Source organism: Podarcis bocagei (genome assembly GCF_964188305.1).
Source record: "Podarcis bocagei genome assembly, chromosome: 7".
NCBI lineage: Eukaryota > Metazoa > Chordata > Lepidosauria > Squamata > Lacertidae > Podarcis > Podarcis bocagei.
This window is the reverse complement of record NC_138132.1, coordinates 18487332-18505129: the sequence shown is the minus strand read 5'-3', so window position 1 is coordinate 18505129 and position 17798 is coordinate 18487332. Positions and strand designations below refer to the sequence as shown.

The following is a 17798-nucleotide window of genomic DNA, read 5'->3' as shown; positions in this document are numbered from 1 at the left end:
TCCTCCTGGCTGTCTTCCTTTACACCTGGAAACCGATAGAAGTGACCAAAGGTGAAGGATGGAACAAGGGTGGGTGAAGCGAGAAGAGGGATGATTTCTAGGTTCATTGATTTCCTTTATCTCTCCTCCCTTCCTGAGCCTCTCTCCCATTGTACACACACAATTCAGCTGTCGCAACCTCCAGGGGGAGGTTAAGAAAATGCAATTAGCTGATGTTTGCAAAGCACTTGTAGCTCTTAGATGAGATGGTAATGTGATAAAGGCTGTATTGTTCTCTCTGGGAATAGAAAAAGGCATAGGCACCCCAGGGATGGAGAGGGAGCCAGCTGCCCACATCTGCAACACAGATAGACATGAGGAGGGATCACAGTTAGGGATACTTGGTGCTACACTTTGCACTTTGAAACAGAGGTGGAGGCCTGGAGGCTGTGGCCCTCCACGCCTCTCTTTCTGGCCCTCAGAACTCTCCCTAGGCCATGCCTCCTCTCTAGGTCAACCCCTTCACCAGCCCTGCTTCACACCATCCTTGAATGTTTTTGTCTGGCTACAGCATGTCATTGAACTGTGATAATGCCCCTCACTTGCCTGGATGGAATTTGTGTGTGTGCACAGTAACTTGTAGGGACACGGGTGGCGCTGTGGGTTAAACCACAGAGCCTAGGACTTGCTGATCAGAAGGTTGGCGGTTCGAATCCCCGCAATGGGGTGAGCTCCCGTTGCTTGGTCCCTGTTCCTGCCAACCTAGCAGTTCGAAACCATGTCAAAGTGCAAGTAGATAAATAGGTACCACTCTGGTGGGAAGGTAAACGGCATTTCCATGCACCTCTCTGGTTCACCAGAAGCGACTTAGTCATGCTGGCCATGTGACCCAGAAGCTGTACGCCGGCTCCCTTGGCCAATAAAATGAGATGAGCGCCGCAACCCCAGAGCCAGCCATGACTGGACCTAATGGTCAGGGGTCCCTTTACCTTTACCGTAACTTGTGGCTTTTGTGTGGTTGGAAATGTAGAGTCATATCTAGCCACTTTTGCTTCTGACCACACCCACAGCTGGGATGCAGACCCCAAGAGGGAATTTGGCCCCTTGGGCTGAAAAGGTCCCCCCCCCCCAATACCTTTGCTTGACATTTTATACAAAAGCCACCATCCTCTCTCCTCGAGACTCCTATAATTGCCTGGTAAAGTTGGTTGCATCACATTAGAGTTTATTAAAATATCATTGGTTTGTCCAGCATTTGGGAGCCGTAATGTTTGACTCTGGGATTAGGCAACCACCATAAACTATCAAGATTCATTTTTCCAAGCCAGGGAACTCAAAAAAACTTGAGGAACCTCACATCCGTCCTAAGCTTGGAGCATAATTTCATCCATTGTAACAGTGACTCTCATCAGGTCCTTCATTGCAAGGTTGCTTGTGTAATGTACAGAAGAGTCTGGCATAAACCAGGGCTGGTGAACCTGTGGTCCACCAGATGTTGTAACATCTGGACAGCCATGGCACCTACCCTTAAGAATAAACATGAAAGAGGAAACCCACTTAGGCTGGCTAGTTTGCATGCTCTGCCACATTCCCAACAGCTGTCAGGAGGAGAGATGTTAAGCAGGACCCTGGGCTGGATAAGAATATTTTTAGCTCTGGTGGTCAGGGCAGCAATTGCTGATTGAAGAAGAACTCTGATGAAAGGAGGGAAAGCAGCGAGGGTGGGAAAAATATGGGAATGTGAAAACTTCCAGGAATGTCCTTTCCTCCTATTAATAAGATGAGGGATGGGCAAATCATCCTGGAAGGAAATGACAAGAGGGATGTTTTAAACAGCAATTGAGGACCTGTGGCACTCTGGATGTAGTTGGACTACAACTCCCATCATCCCTCTTCCCCTCTCAGAGCTAGCCAATGGAAGTTGGAGTCAAGCAGCATTACTTGGAGTCAAGCAGCAATACTGGGGAAAGAATGAAAACACAAAATTACTTTTCAAAGGGGTGGCCAATTTTGGTCCGCAGCAAAATAAGGGAGACTTTAAATAAGGCATCCTAATCATGAAGGTAGCAGCCCTAACCCCAGTTACCTGGGAGGAAGCACCACTGTATTCAACAGGACTTACTTCTGAGTAGGCATGGTTAGGCTTGAACTGTGACAGCTGTATTATGGCACAAGGTTCAATATCATCAGATGCATGAATAATAATCCTAAATTAGAAGACATAATCATGTTTTGGGGTGGGAATAGTGAAGAGTGAAGCCAGAGGATAATGAAATACATGAAGGACTGGGATAATTATCTTAAGGCAGCCCTGTTCAGGGAAGTTTTTAACATGTGATATTTTACTGTATTTTTGGTTTTTATGGAAGCCGCCCAGAGTGGCTGGGGAGGCCCAGCCAGATGGGCGGGGTATAAATAATAAATTATTATTATTATTATTATTATTATTATTATTATTATTATTATTATTATTATTATTATTATTATTATTATTATTGGAAAGATGTTGCAGTGAACCTTAACAAGGGAATCCCAACAGCAAAAGGTTGCATCCAACTCTGTTTCACTAAAGTAAACCCATTGAAATGACTGAACCTAGTCATGTCCATAAATTATTCTGCAAATGACTAATGTTTGGATTCCACCCGGAGAGACTTGTGGCACATTATTTATTCACTGACTTATTTATTATGGCACAAACGTTTGTGGAGTCAAGCCCACGTTGTCAAATACTAGGCAGTGTGGATGATAATGCAAACATCCTGGCACTGGCTCTAACATAAGAGATAAACTCGCAATCTCAAATCAAGCCACATGTGATTAATTTAATTTTCTGATCGTTTGGAACTTAGCAGTTTCACACAGTGCAGTTTTCTTTGGAAGATCCACTGTTAAAGTAGCTAAGTGAGGGAACAGATGTCTCTCAAGAACTCTCAGTCTTAAACTACAGTTCACAGGATTTTCGGGGAGAAGCCATGACTGTTTAAAGAGGTGTAATAGTGCAAATGGGATGTGGGTGGCACTGTGGCCTAAACCACAGAGCCTAGGGCTTGCCAATCAGAAGGTCGGTGGTTCGAATCCCCGCGATGGGGTGAGCTCCTGTTGTTCGGTCCCAGCTCCTGCCAACCTAGCAGTTCGAAAGCACGTCAAAGTTCAAGTAGATAAATAGGTACCACTCCGGCGAGAAGGTAAACGGCGTTTCCGTGCGCTGCTCTGGTTCGCCAGAAGCGGCTTAGTCATGCTGGCCACATGACCCGGAAGCTGTCTGCGGACAAATGCTTGCTCCCTTGGCCAATAGAGTGAGATGAGCGCACAATCCTAGAGTCCTCCGCGACTGGATCTAACTGGATCTAACCTTTACCTTTACCTTTAATAGTGCAAATGGGGCTTATGCTATTATTATTTTTAGAGTGTACAAAGTAGTTTCAGGACTGCATCTTTTCCTCTGCTCCTTTCTTCCACTAAAAGAGATTTCTGTTCTTTCAGATTTTTTTAAAAAATGGTCCATTAGTCACTCACAGCCCTGAGCAACTAATGGACAGAGCTGCTTGCTACTGCACAATTTGATGGCAATTTAACTAGTCCCCCTGGGAGCAATGGATGGTGTCCCATCACTCTTGAGAACTATATGGGTGGTGGTGGTGGGGACTTGTGTATTACAGTAGAAGAGAAAGCGGTTCCCAGAGAAGGACTGCTGGAAGACGCAGAGCATGAGTAACATGCGCAATTAAACTTGGGTCACAGGTTCTTTGCATCTAAAGCGATCGCAATTCCTGAAGGTTTCTTGTTAAGCAGACTATTTGTTTCTCTAGCAGCTCATTAATGAAACCAGAGCTAAACATCGACTTCTCTGGAAAATGATTGTACCTCTTTTGGATTCAATGTCAGGTTGAGCGATTCAGCGCTGCATCTCTGAACGTGATTTCCCACCCCCTCCAAAGCAAGTGTCCAAAACGGATTGTGTAAATATAATCTAGTTCCCAGGAAAGGCAAACAACCACATCCTAATAAAGTTTATGTGTTTTGATGGAGCTGGATCCATATTATTCTGCTCTATATTGTTTTGAATATCCTTCATTAATTTCTACTGTCTCTAAGGTAGGGAAAGACTCCTTTAGATAGAGATGGACTGATGTGGCAATTTCAGCTCCCTCAAGTTGTTATTTTCCTAGTCTTAAAGTCACTTCTACACCTTTCCACATCAGCTTGGGAATTTGTTTTCTTAAAGTCCTCATGAGAACAAAATTGGGTGAAGGAAGCATAAAACTGGATGAAACCAGAAGTCATATTTGAAAGAGAAACCAGAGATTTATTCATCTGCATGTGAAGACACATAGCTAATTTGCAGTTTCACAATTTACATTCTGGTGAGTTGAACTCTTCCACCCTTGCCTTCCATCCATGCCTTCCACCCATGCTGCAATTGGACAGTCTGCTTTTTTAAAAAAATAAATAAATCACCACCTATATATTCACCAGTTCCTATATGTTTAAATGAAAACATTGTAAACACAGCAGGTACACGGAGAAGTGCCTTGGCAACATGACCGGCACTAGCCAATAGGTGCTGTCCACAGCTGGATTTTGCTACAAATATGCAGAGTGATAAATCTCTCATCCACACCTGACTTCAGCCCTGGAAATGAATAGGAATGCTTATCTGGAATGCCGAGGAGGTCCTTCCAAACTGGCCTGATTCTTCTATAAAAACCTATATCTGCATCTGCCCTTAGAAGTACCCCTTGATGTCAGATCCTAGGACCTGATGTTGCCGTTCTGTAGCCTGACCTACCGGAGATCTTCTCGAATGCTTTTTGCAACAATCTATGCACCCTGTGGAAGAGAAACAAAGACAATATATGGTCAAGGGAGCAAGTACCCATATGTGCTTTAGAACTGAGCCAAAAGCACCAAGAAAAAAATGCTTTCTGCAAACTATGTGGGCATTGCTGAAAGCCATCTCCCCTCCTTGCCAATTTCCCTCCATGCATGTGCTGTAAAAGGTTTGCTAGTGAATTATGACCCCCTCACTTCTCAGTTGCCTTCACTTGCCCTAGTGACGTCCTCAAGTCTAGCTATGTATCTGTGACCTCATTCCAGAGGTACCAGGTTGCCCCCAAGGCTGAGGAGGCTTGTCGTGCATTGAACATGCATGACGTTATGTGTGTTGCATGTATGTGACATCATGCACGTAACATATGTCATGATGTCGTATCCTTCGGAGGAGAAGCTGGGTACTGAAGCTGCAATGCTCAATGTGTGTCACATGTAACAGCATATGTGTGAGCTGCATGCTGGGTCCCCTCAATATTGACACCCCAGCCCCCTAGAGGTGTTGCACCTGCCTCATTCTGTTTATTGTGTGTGATCCCTGATGGAGCAGGACTGCCCACCAGAACTAATCAGGAAGGTAGAAGGAATCACAGCTGGAGAAAATTGTGTCAATGCAGTATACTCAGGGAAATAAAGAAGAAAACCCGACAAGGACAGCAGTCATACTGTCAAAGGAAAACCAAATCACCAGATAGACTTAAGCTGAGTGCATGCTGGGAGATCTGAGGCAAGAAAGGAGAGGGTTGTCATGTACCTAGTGCAAGAAGGGCAATGGTGATGCCAAAGATTACCCCAATCTTCAGCAGGTTCAGAACTTCAATCACCAAGGGAGGGGAAGAGAACCGGCTCTGTGGTTCTGGAAGGAGGAGAGTATGATTGGTTAGAGTAGAAACTATTTGTGGGTTCTGGATGTAGGATTTGCCTCTAAATAATGGAAAGCAACAAAGGTCCATATAGTTAAAGCTATGGTTTTCCCAGTAGTGATGTATGGAAGTGAGAGCTGGACCATAAAGAAGACTGATAGCCGAAGAATTGATGCTTTTGAATTACGGTGCTGGAGGAGACTCTTGAGAGTCCCATGGACTGCGAGAAGATCAAACCTATCCATTCTGAAGGAAATCAGCCCTGAGTGCTCACTGGAAGGACAGATCCTGAAGCTGAGACTCCAATACTTTGGCCACCTCATGAGAAGAGAAGACTCCCTGGAAAAGACTCTGATGTTGGGAAAGATGGAGGGCACAAGGAGAAGGGGACGACAGAGGACGAGATGGTTGGAGAGTGTCTTCGAAGCTACCAATGTGAGTTTGACCAAACTGCGGGAGGCAGTGGAAGACAGGAGTGCCTGGGGTGCTCTGGTCCATGGGGTCACGAAGAGTCGGACACGACTAAATGACTAAACAACAACAGACAACGGGAGTGTGTTCCTGTTGATTCTGGTGGACCTCTCAGTGGAAAGCAATTTGGAGTTGCAACTTTAAATGCCTCTTTCCCCAAAGGAAGGCAAATTAATGATAAAGTGATGCATCACAGGGAGAAGCAGTTACCAAATAATGGTACAATGAAAATCCCTGTAATAGTCCATAACAGAGTCAGGGAACTTCTCAAGGGCCACAATGCCTCATAGGCAACCTTCTCGGCGCCACATGCTAGTGGTGGGCGGAGCCAGGGGCAAACATGAGTGGAGTAAAAGGTAGGACACTTTCTTTTATACCATGTTTACACACATACCAGCACACACCACCCAGGCCAGCGAACAGCATTATGCCAGTTCAAGCCTGGCAAAATCACTTCAGGCGATTCACAAAGCAGGACTAGTGAAAAGGAGTGTGCCCTGAGTTCCAGATAGGGCTGAAGGGCTGAATCTGGCCCTTGAGTTTGAGGTTGCCAACTCATCCTTGACGATAAAGTCGAGGATTCTGATTCTTGGCACTTTTATGCTAGTGTTAACTTCTGGACAAGTGAGTTTGCCAGATGAGCTGGCACATGTGTCATTATTCCTCCTGTTTTCATTGCCGCATGTATTCTTTCTTTTAAACATTTTATTTATTAATTTGATCTTTAAAAAGTGCTGTGGTGATGGATTTTAAGACTATTGCACCAAATACAGTTTGCTAATAAAAACAGTTTTCAGAACTGGAACTATTAAAAAAAAAAACTTTTTTTGTGGAGAACATGAGTTAGAGCTTTTGCAAGCTTATTTTAATCAGGGGTAACCGGAGCTTTTCTTCAGTCACAGCTCACAGGAGCTCAGCTGCGGCCCCTCTCAGGTGGGCGCCATTGCCATTCTAAGAGAACGAGGGAGAAGTTCATGGTGAGCCCTGGATTCTCTTTTTCTAGAAAATTAGCCCTGGGTGTAACTCAGGGCCAGATTTAGGTTTGATGAGGCCCGAAGCTACTGAAGGTAATGGGGCCCTTTATATGTCTGGCTGTCCTTTGTCAACAACAAATGGTCGCTGACTTTTTGTGTTGAATAGATGCTATATGGTAATTTATGGACCTAATAGGTATCTAAAGACATTGGCACATAACAGTCCATGCAGAATGTAGGCACCCTATACATAGAAATGAGCAAACCAGTGATATTTTAGGGAGCAGGCTAGCAGGCGGGGGCCAATTACTTACATCATAGGAGCCTACAAAACACTGTTGCTGTATGTAGGTTTTATTTTATTTGTTTTTTTATCTTATATTTTGGAAATGTACATCCACATTTTTCCCCTTTAAATTTTGTGGGGCCCCCAAGAGAGTGGGGCCCTAAGCTATAGCTTGTTTATAGCTTGTTTAGCTTATACATAAATCTGGCACTGGTGTAACTGCTTGAGAAGAACCACAGTCCCTAATACTGTATCCTATTCTCCAACGCGAGTGAGCTCCGAACCTTCCGTACATCCTCAAACGACCACATCCTCCGTACATCCTCAAATGACCACAAGGAGGCAGAAGTGCTCTGAGCAATTCTGGCTGCTCCTTACCCACTCACCATAAGAGTACTGAACGCTTATTGGCTCGGACACCGATGGGTGCTCCACGCTGCAAGTGTAGCTCGCCCTCTGGTGAGGATCAGGCAAACCTAAGAAGCTAGAAGCCTGGGAGAAGCCGGTGGGATCTGTACAATCCTGCTGGGAGGAATTCAGCTGGAGTCCCGAATGATACCACGTGAGCCGCACCGGAGCAGGGTAGAAGCCTCCCGTTCTGCAAACGAGGGTCCATTTGGATTCAGGCTCAGTCTGGAGTTGCAGGAAAACGACCGGCTGGGTGGGGCGAGCTGCGGGAGGCAAAGAGAGAAGGAGAGCAGTTGCCAGCGGCACAAGAACACTCTCAGCTCCAGCAGTTTCTGGCAACAAGTATTCAGAAGCAGCAGCATGGAGAGTGGATGACTCTTCCTCTCCGTGCCCAGAAACAATGAGCTGCAAAAAGAGGATTTTCGGAATTTTGCCCAGCAAAGGGCATTCCGTGGCATCAAGGCTGGAAGAGAGAACTTTAAGAGGACAATGATTGTTTCATCACAGCCCTTGTTTATAATGTGGTCGCCAGATTGATGAAGGAGGTGCGTGGCCAGGAAGACAGCACACCACTGTTAAAACAGCTTCACTGGCTGCCCATCTACCATTGAGCCAGGCTGAAGTTATTAATTTGCAGAGACCTGCCTGCACAAATTAGGTCCAGCGTTCCTCAGGGATCTCCTGAACCTTTATAGCCCAGCTCGGTCCCTGAGATCATCAGCAGGAGCATCGCTCATTGATCTCCATGTTAGCGAGGGTCACTTGATAATAACAAGAAATAGACCCAGTCCTGTGTACAGTGTGATACTTTGCCAACAGGGATTCAGCAGGCGCCTTCTGTGCCAAGTTTTAAACGTCTGCTGAAAACTTGTCTATTCTTCCAGGCCTATGCAGGCAACTAAGAATACATCCTTCTACAAGGGTTAATTGAGGTGTGGTTTTAACTTTTTTTGGGACGCGGGTGGCGCTGTGGGTAAAACCTCAGCGCCTAGGGCTTGCCGATCTCATGGTCGGCGGTTCGAATCCCTGCGGCGGGGTGAGCTCCCGTCGTTCGGTCCCAGCTCCTGCCCACCTAGCAGTTCGAAAGTACTCTTAAGTGCAAGTAGATAAATAGGTACCGCTTTATAGCGGGAAGGTAAAGGGCGTTTCTGTGTGCTGCGCTGGCTCGCCAGAGCAGCTTCGTCACGCTGGCCACGTGACCCGGAAGTGTCTCCGGACAGCGCTGGCCCCCGGCCTCTTAAGTGAGATGGGCACACAACCCTAGAGTCGGACACGACTGGCCCGTACGGGCAGCGGTACCTTTACCTTACCTTTTTAAACTTTTTAATATGTTTTTACTGTGTGTTTTTATGCAGCTTTGTTCTAAACAAAAATAACAGTTTGTTTATTTATTTATTTATTTATTCATTCATTCATTCATTCATTCATTCCCTGCCCATCTGGCTGGGTTTCCTCAGCCACTCTGGGTGGCTCCCAACAGAATACTAAAAATACAATAAAAATCAAACATTAAAAACTTCCCTAAACAGGGCTGCCTTCGGATGTCTTCTAAAAGTCAGATAGTTGTTTATTTCATTGATAAATAAATAGCCATATATGTGTATATAATTAAGATAGGAATTGTTTCAAGAGCATCTGGAGGATTCCCCCCCCCCCCCGGGGAGAGAGGCAAATTAAAACAGCGAACAGAGTGGAGAGGGCTGGTTTCTCACAAAAAAGTGAGAAGAATTGTGTCTGCACATTTGACCTCATATCTCAGGTTCTGCAAATGCTAAATACCTTCTCTCTCTCTCTCTCTCTCTCTCTCTCTCTCTCTCTCTCTCATGCTCCCCCCCCCCATGAAATATGGAAAATTGGGAATGATGTTTCAGCAGGAAGAGGGGACTGCTTACGTACCCCTATGGAGGGCCATGTATTCTTTATGAGTGTTATTTAGCTTGGCAAGCACAATCGTGTGCTGTGAGACCCTCAAGCAGGGGATGTTGCTGTAGTCCAACTCCCACCAGTCCCCAGCCAACATGCGCAACAGCCAGGGGTTATGGAAGTTGTATCTCAACAACATCCAGAGGTTGCAGCACTGGCTATTCCTGTCATCCGGACACCCTGACCAAAGAACCTTGGTTGAAGTATAGACATGCAGAGGAACACAGAGATTCTTGCATTGCAGGGGGGTTCGTCCCTTACTATTCTATGATTCTATGAGCATTTTCTGAAGGAGAGAGGCTCAATGCCCAACAGACCTACCTACCTATCGCTGGCCTATCTTACCATAAACATGGAGCTTGACCCCATTGCCACACATTTCCTCTTCACCCAACACCATCACTTGGCAAGTGTAGCTCCCAGCATCCTCCAAGGAGACGTTGGTGATGACCAGCAGTCCCTCTCCTGGGCTGAGGAAGGTGTCTGGATAAGACAGGCTGAAGCGGGGTCCTGGGACCACCACAGATCCTGCTGTCCTTGGGCCTTTCAACCAGGACATGCCCCCCTTGGCTGAAGTGGGCTTCCCAGTCTGGATGGAGAAGGCACATTTCAGGGTGACGTTGTCTCCCACGATGGCAGTGACCTCTGCTGGAAACTGGACCACCGAGTAATGGATGCCGAAGGCTGAAAGGAGGCAATGGAAAGGGTAAAAGAGTATTGGGAAACGATCTGCAATGAATTGAAAAAAATGTTTTAAAGTACTTCCCCGCCACCAAACCCCCCTCCCCGAGTCCTTTCTGTTGGGGATAATTCAGACTGAAATTCCCAGGTGTCAAAAAAGGTTATTTATGTTTGCTACTACTGCGGCTCATGTTTTGTTAGACCAAAATTGGAAAACGAGCGAAGTCCCAACGAAAGAAGAATGGCAACTTAAGTTGACAGAATATGCACAACTCACAGACTTAACATATAGAATAAGAGAACTAGAAGAACATACGTTTAGAGAAGATTGAAAAACGTTTATTGAATATATGGGAAATAACTGTGTACAGCTGAAAACGCTGGCAGCATTAACATAAATTCAACAGTGTAAACAAGTTTTGCTGGATGCAATAATGGAATACTGAATGGCATCGTTTTTGTAAAATATGTAGGGATTTATGATATGTAAAATGAACCATGGAAAGAGAAGATGGGAAGTCACTGATATTTTAAGTATATCTTAAGGATGTAAAATGAGTCTTTTAAATTGTAAAACAGAAAATTTAATAAAAATTATATATATAAAAAGAAAGAAAGGAGCCAATGAAAACTACAGTAAATGATAACATATATACACACATGTCTGCAGAGCTGGAGAACCATATTCATAGGAAACAAGAACATTCTTGCTAAAAGGTTGCAAGTGGGGAAGCCTGTGGAACTCATCTTGCAAATGCAAAATCTGGATTGAAATTCATTTGCTAGTATGGGATTCCTAAGCTACGGTCGTCAACAGAAGAATAAAAATGTATTTTTGAGGAATCTCAAGTTTTGTTCATTTTGCAATAAATCTGCTAGACATTTCTTCCTTCTCAGAGGCAAGCGACTCAATTCAAAAGACTTGGGCTCCTTCCATGCCCAATACTAAGTTTATAGCACCTCTGTTTAGGGATATCCCACATCAAAGCAGGCATAGGATTTTCCCATCATCCCTCAGACTCACCTGTGGGAAGGCTTGAGGTGCAGAGCAGGAAGGAAATTCCCAGCAGGAGATAAACCTGTTTCAGCTTCATTGTTTTGTGGCTACTCAGCTTTGGAGTTCAGAAAAGACAGAGGTTCTCCCCTCAGAGAAGCAAAGAGAGACTGAAGAATCACATGATACAAAGCACAACAGTTCCTTTTCAGGTCAAGGCTGTGAAGCAAAATAAGCTTCTCATTCTTGGACCATCTGTGCTGTTCTCTTAAGGCTGAGAACCCCTGTGGGATTCTTATAAAAACGGCTTGCTTAGAATCAGGGCTCGCCTACCAGAAGCTCATCCCATAACTTGTTCTATACAAACCAACTTCAGAAACCATCCCTGAAAGTAGGGGTGGAAGGATCTATGAATTTTGATTCTCTCAGTTTCTCATTTTCCTCCCAATTAAAATTCAGTTCTCTATAGTTTGCAGCAATTTTTAAACTATATATTTAATCATTTTGAAATTTCAATTCCTCCTAAGGTCATATCCCCCCTCCCCCAGTTCTCCAGTTAGCAGCAATTTGCAAATAAAGAAAATATTTGTGGAAATCCATTAGCATTTTAGCGAGGCTTTCTCCCAATAAACACATTTTATGTGAAAATTTGACCAATGTACACATTTTCTGCAAGCCATTTCCCCTAATATAATGCATTTGTGGAGGCTATTTTCACTATTTACATTTTTATTTAAAATGTTCAGATTTAAGACACTAAAACCTGGTGGGCAGGGGCGACTCATCTTGCTTTGCCACCTGAGGTGAAACAGGAAAGTGTCGCCATTGTCAAAGCTTCGCTTATCGGAGTTGTACTACGGCTTCCAGGTTCCACTGAAAGCTCATGAGATTTCACAGTGCTCTCATGATATCTCACAAGAACCCAGAAGCTGCCACCACCACTTCTCCTTGTTTCCCCAGTGGCAAAGGAAGCATCCATGGTGGCCACTCATTAGATTCTGCTGCCTGAGGCAGCTACCTCTGTCCACCTCATGGATGTGCCGGCCCTGCTCTATAATCACACTCTATGATTTCTAAAAGCTATGAGATGAAGCCATATTTGTGGCTAGGGACAGGGTGGGAATCCTCTTAGTTCTGCATATCAGGTATTTTTTTCTCTACTATACCACAGTGGGCAGAGCCTCTTTTCTACAGACCCTTCCATACAGAAATTTGCCCTTCAGTGCATAATGCTTAGCTTTATAGTCCCTCCATCGTTCTCCACATCTTATCCTGGATCCAAAGTCCTCAGAATCCTCAGCACAGAATGTTATCTTGGGTGGTGTTGGAAGTCCAAACAGACCATATCTCCATGTCCTCTGGAGCCTCCTCCCTTGAAAAATTCTAACTGGGCGGGAGTGCTAAATATCTGGCCGAAAATGAGCCATGCCTAAAATAAGACAATAGGCCACTGCTGCTCCTTATCGATTCTTACGTATCTGCTGGTTATCAGGAGCCTGAAAACAAATTTATATTTTCTCCTGTACACATCAGTTGCCCCACAAAGCACACCATTTTCAGAGCAGCACTGGCTTCAAGTTTGCAAGAAAGTAAGAAGAACGTAGTGGATCAGGCCAATGGCCCATGTAGTCCAGCATCCTGATCTCACCGTGTCCAACCAGAAGCTCCAAGGCAGAAGATCAGCACAAGAGCTCTCAACCCCTTCTGCAGTTTCCAGAAACATTACTGCCTTCAACCATGCAGGCAGAGCATAGCCATTGTGGCTAGTTGCAATTGGTAGCCATCTCCTCCAGGAATTTGCCCATCCCTATTTTAAAGCCACCCAGGTTGGTGGCCTATCACTGCCTCCTGATGAGGGTGAGTTTTATAGGAGCTGCATGGAGAACTTCTTTGATTTATGTGTCTTGGATTGTCCAACATTCAACTTCATTGGTTATCCATGGGTTCTAGCGTTAGGCAAGAGGGTGAAAGGGTCCGTGCCTCAGCAAGGGGCCTGCTGCTGACCCCGGGGACCCTGTGGCACTGATTCTGCCCCTCTGGCTATAGCCATCAGCTTGCTGCCTCCGACCCAGCCAACAACAGGGGTGGATGATTAGAAAGAACAGCAGCCGCCATTGCTGGCTCCCTACCTGGGCAAGGCTGTTGCTCAGTGGTGGGGCATCTGCTTTGCGTACAGAAGGCCCCCAGTTGAATCCCCAGCCTCTCCAGGTAGGCTTCCTGTCTGATGCCCCGGAGAGTCATTGCCAGCACATATAAACAATACAGATCTCGATGAACCAAGGGTCAGAATCCATACAAGGCAGATTCCTAATGTGGCATCTGAATATAGACTGCATTTTTAATCAAGGCATATATTGGCTTATATCTTGATCAGGTAAATGGGCTTAGACTTTCAAAAGTTTCATGCCAGGCACAAGACCAGCTGTTTTTAGAGAACCTTGAGAGTGTTTTCCTCCTAGACAATGAGACGCCATCCAGATATATTAGTTGTCAAACATTTGTTTAGAAACCTTCAAATGAAGGAGATCTTTCAATGTTTATGTGAACCCAAGGTCTCTGACATCTGTTCAAGATAAAATTTTAAAATTATTAACCATCTGTTTTGGAGGGCAAGGAGGGCAAGAGGTGAGCTGGTAATTAAGATTCCTTGTTGAGACACATGTAAGATATATTACTACTTATTTGTCATTTATAGATGTAACAATATATAGCTCTTTGTGTTCCATATAAGGACAGGAGGATGGATATGGGTGTATCTTAAAATTGGTTATAGCAATCAGCCAATAGGAAATTCAAGCAGGCTGATTGAACAGAGGCAGCCACAGGAGCAGCAAAGGGGGGTGGATTAAGGAAATATAAGGGCTGGCCATAATGGCAGGAGGCAGGCCAGAGCTTGGTAACCATATACCACTGTGCCTCTCATTTATTTGTCTGACAAATAAATTATTATTTAATTTCTCTGTTGCTGCGTTGAATATTTCATTCCAGCTAAGCGTTAACCACAAGCAGGGTGCTACACTATGTCACAACAACTCCATTGGCTATAGGTCCATCACTGGGCATCATTCCAAGGGTTGATTATGGTCTATAATGCCCTAGAAGGTTTGGGTCCCAGCTATCTGAAGGACTGTATTTTTCTATATGAGCCTGCTCAGGCTTGGAGATCTTCTAGGGGAGGCCTTTCTCCCTGCTCCACTACCTCCATAGGCATGATTGGTGAGGACACTAGAGAGGACCTTCTTGGAACTCCCTTTCATGGGAGGCTAGGCTGGCCTCTTCTCTGCTTACTTTTCATCAGCAGGCAAAGATATGCAGGGCAGTTCTATCCCAAGGGAACCTACTGAGAAACGCATTGCAGAGGATAAGGCAAAAATGGGTGGTCCAGAAACTAGTCTCCTGGGAACTCCTGCTGATGAATATTGTCTGCTTTTTAATTATTTTTTTACGGATGGCATCTCCTGCTTCTTCCATGGTTTTTTTTTTGCTTTGGTCATGTTCCAGAGAGAGAGGGACAAAAGTCACGAGGAACTGGATCAAATCATCTTCCAGCCAGTTGCCATAGAGGAAGCACCCTGATGATCCACAACAACAATATTTGCTAATTGTCTCTCCTGATCACTTGCCATTTCTTTGTTGCTTACAGCTATCCTTCCAAATTCGACGGGATTAGAATCACAATTGCCCAACTGAGCAAATGAGCCTATTCTTAATCACTGGTTTAACTTGGTTCCCTCCAGGGATGTTTGTCTTGAGCTACAATGATTGTATTTTGATGGATTAACCATTTAGCTAAATGAAGTTACGCCTGCGTGGAAGCAGGGACCCATATACCTCCCGGCCTTTAGCATTTCATAGAATTGTTCTTTCAAATTGATTTTTTTTAGAAGCAATAGCTGAAATAACCCATTTTCTTTTCCTGGAAGACAATTACACAACTATGGTTTGATCAGTCACCCTCTTGCTGTCAACAGACCGCTGGGTTTCCATTCTGCAGAACCAGCGGAAGACGTGTCTCCTGCTTGAGACAATCATGCCTCCCTCTCTCCCATCCACCCATCCACCACCAGATCAGCTGCTTGCTGCTGACAAACATGACATGGATGCTCCATGCCTTGCTCTGAAGAAGGATTCTTTCTTCAAACAAGGCATTGTGAATGAGGCTGCCCAGAGGGCACCTGCAAGTGTGCTGCTTAAATATTGCTTAAAGCAGGCATCCCCAACCTTCAGCCCTCCAGATGTTTTGGACTACAGTTCCCATCAACCCTGACCACAGGTCCTGTTAGCTAGGGATCATGGGAGTTGTAGGCCAAAACATCTGGAGGGCCGCAGGTTGGGGATGCCTGGCTTAAAGTAATCCAAAACTATTAAATGAGCAATACTCCCAGCTTAGTATAGGAAGGATTTCAGCCTGACAGTTCAGGGAAGCTAATCAAGAAGGATGGAGACACCTTTCCTTTCCTTTGATGGAGTAGCTTTTGCTCTTCATGCTAGTAACTTAAATAGAAATGCTTCTTTGCAAAGTTGCTCGCATTTCTGATTAAAAGGCACAGATTGCCTTCTAGCGGACTGAAGATCTTTGGTAAACAACTGGGTATTATACTATATGCTGTGTTTTGTGTGTGCAATCACACATTCACACACAATTCTTATATCTCTGTCTGTTTGCCTATATATAATGGGTCAATACAAGTACCTGCATTTTTGGGTGTGGTTATAGGGGCTTTCAGGATGAGCTCCTGCAATTCAGAATTGCAACATCTCTGGAAAGTTGCAGGTTGCACATCATGCGCATGGCTGATTGTGGCCAGCATTCAGTCTTCAGAATAATGCCCTATTAACCCATTTTGCTCTATGACATGCTATCTAGGACACACCGGGTGTGTGAGAGAGCGTGTGTGTTTCCATTGGCTAGGGCCGTGACACAGATGCAACAGCCTCAGCATCTATTATTGATTGTCATGCAGCTCTGTTTGCTGTGTGGCTGCCAGTCCGCTGGCGCAACCCAGAACTTTTTCTAGTTAGCGAAGCAAGCCGCTTCGCTAGACCCAGGCCCCAGCCTAAGCCACAACCACTCTGATGGCCTAGATGTGGTCTGAGATATAATCGCCAGAGAGATCACTGTCTCAAGCTCTCAAGCTCTACGGAAATATGCAGTATAGGGACAACTAGGGAAGCCAGGTGCAAAGGACAGCAGAACTCCAACGTCCTGTGTTGGTGGGGGGTGGATTTCAACACACATAGCTTCTCACGCAGGTGAAATTGGGAATAGGGGAGAAATTTGATTCAATTTGGATTTAAAGGTGAGTATGAGAACCAAAACACGGCAATCCTTTGAACTGCACACTTCTCCAAATTTTGCAGTGCAGTTCTCCAGCAAAGTGATGTGGACAAAAAAGGTGTATATTATGGTAAAGTGTGTGTAAAAATGCATGTATTGGCAGAGATAACATGCAAAAAATGCAGTATTTTAGGGAAATTGCTTTGCAAAGTTGTGCATAATGGGATAAATGCTCAGTAAGGGTTTATCCATGCTTCCTCTTTTCCCTCTGCCTTCCCCCAGGGAAAACTGCTCTTTAGTGCTCATTCGGAGCAAACAGCAATTCAGGTTTTTACCCAGATGGGAGTTTCTGCCAATTTAGAGCTAAAGAGTGGATTTCTCCTGGGAAAGGAGTGGGGCAAGGGGAGAACTGCTTGGACTTGTATCTAGAAAGTGTGGGTCAAGTGGACAACTGCTCAGAACCATGCTTTTTTAGGCACGGGGCAAGAGCAACCCTAAGTTGCTAGTGGGATTTCATGAGGACTTTTTCAAAAATGAACTTGAATTTAAGATTGGGAAAAGGAGGAACTGCATTGCAGGGGGGTTAGACTAGATGAACTTTGGGGTCCCTTCCAATGCTACATTTCTATGATTCTATGAAACTGAAATTGTCATATATATTTTTTGCCCATCCCTGATTTCAGCACAAGGTGCTTCAGTTGCAAGAGGAGAGTGAGCAAGTTCTGTTATGTACAACAGAGCTTCGAGAAAAACACAACTCAAATCACTCCAAAAAGAAGACATTGGAGCACTCCCAATCATTTGCCCATGTGCATGTACAGAAAATAGTCGGTCCAGGTGCGAAAGAGAGCATGTGGCAAACTGTGCTGATCATTGCAACGCAGCAGATTTTCATTTGTAATCTGGTGGACTATATTGTTTCAAAAGCCCAACAGAATATCCCACGTTATCAGTGAGTCGTCCCGTTCCCGCCCCCCCCCCCCCGCTCAGGCCTCAGTGTTCAAATCAAGCTCCTAGCAGTCAGAGTGGGTCTTGCCTTCAGTGTGCAAATAGGAATCCCATCCACCTTCAGCAAACAAGAATCACAGCCAAATGAACATACAGTGGT

The 17798-nt window shown here is 44.9% G+C and overlaps 1 protein-coding gene and 1 pseudogene across 3 annotated transcripts in view; one reads left to right on the top strand and one right to left on the bottom strand.

Moving 5' to 3' along the window:
• Positions 1–17798, top strand: part of LOC308592261 (free fatty acid receptor 3 pseudogene) — a 102226-nt pseudogene that overhangs the window by 22107 nt on the left and 62321 nt on the right. The gene's annotated exons all lie outside the window — the stretch shown is intronic.
• LOC308592265 (tapasin-related protein-like) lies at positions 4263–11676 on the bottom strand. Its single transcript, XM_081203591.1, has 5 exons — positions 11443–11676; positions 10083–10421; positions 7793–8077; positions 5567–5668; positions 4263–4812 (listed from the first exon to the last, which is right to left on the bottom strand). Exons 1-5 carry the CDS (start codon positions 11510–11512, stop codon positions 4709–4711), a joined length of 900 nt encoding a protein of 299 aa, XP_081059717.1. The 5' UTR covers positions 11513–11676; the 3' UTR covers positions 4263–4708.

Bases quoted from the DNA above. Each gene is read 5' to 3' on its own strand.
- LOC308592265 (XM_081203591.1), bottom strand. From the start codon at position 11,512: ATGAAGCTGAAACAGGTTTATCTCCTGCTGGGAATTTCCTTCCTGCTC. The intron at 10,422-11,442 runs GTGAGTCTGAGG...GCCTCCTTTCAG, and splicing joins CACCTCAAGCCTTCCCACAG to CCTTCGGCATCCATTACTCG. The intron at 5,669-7,792 runs GTGAGTGGGTAA...TCCTCCTTCCAG, and splicing joins AAGCGTTCAGTACTCTTATG to AACCACAGAGCCGGTTCTCT.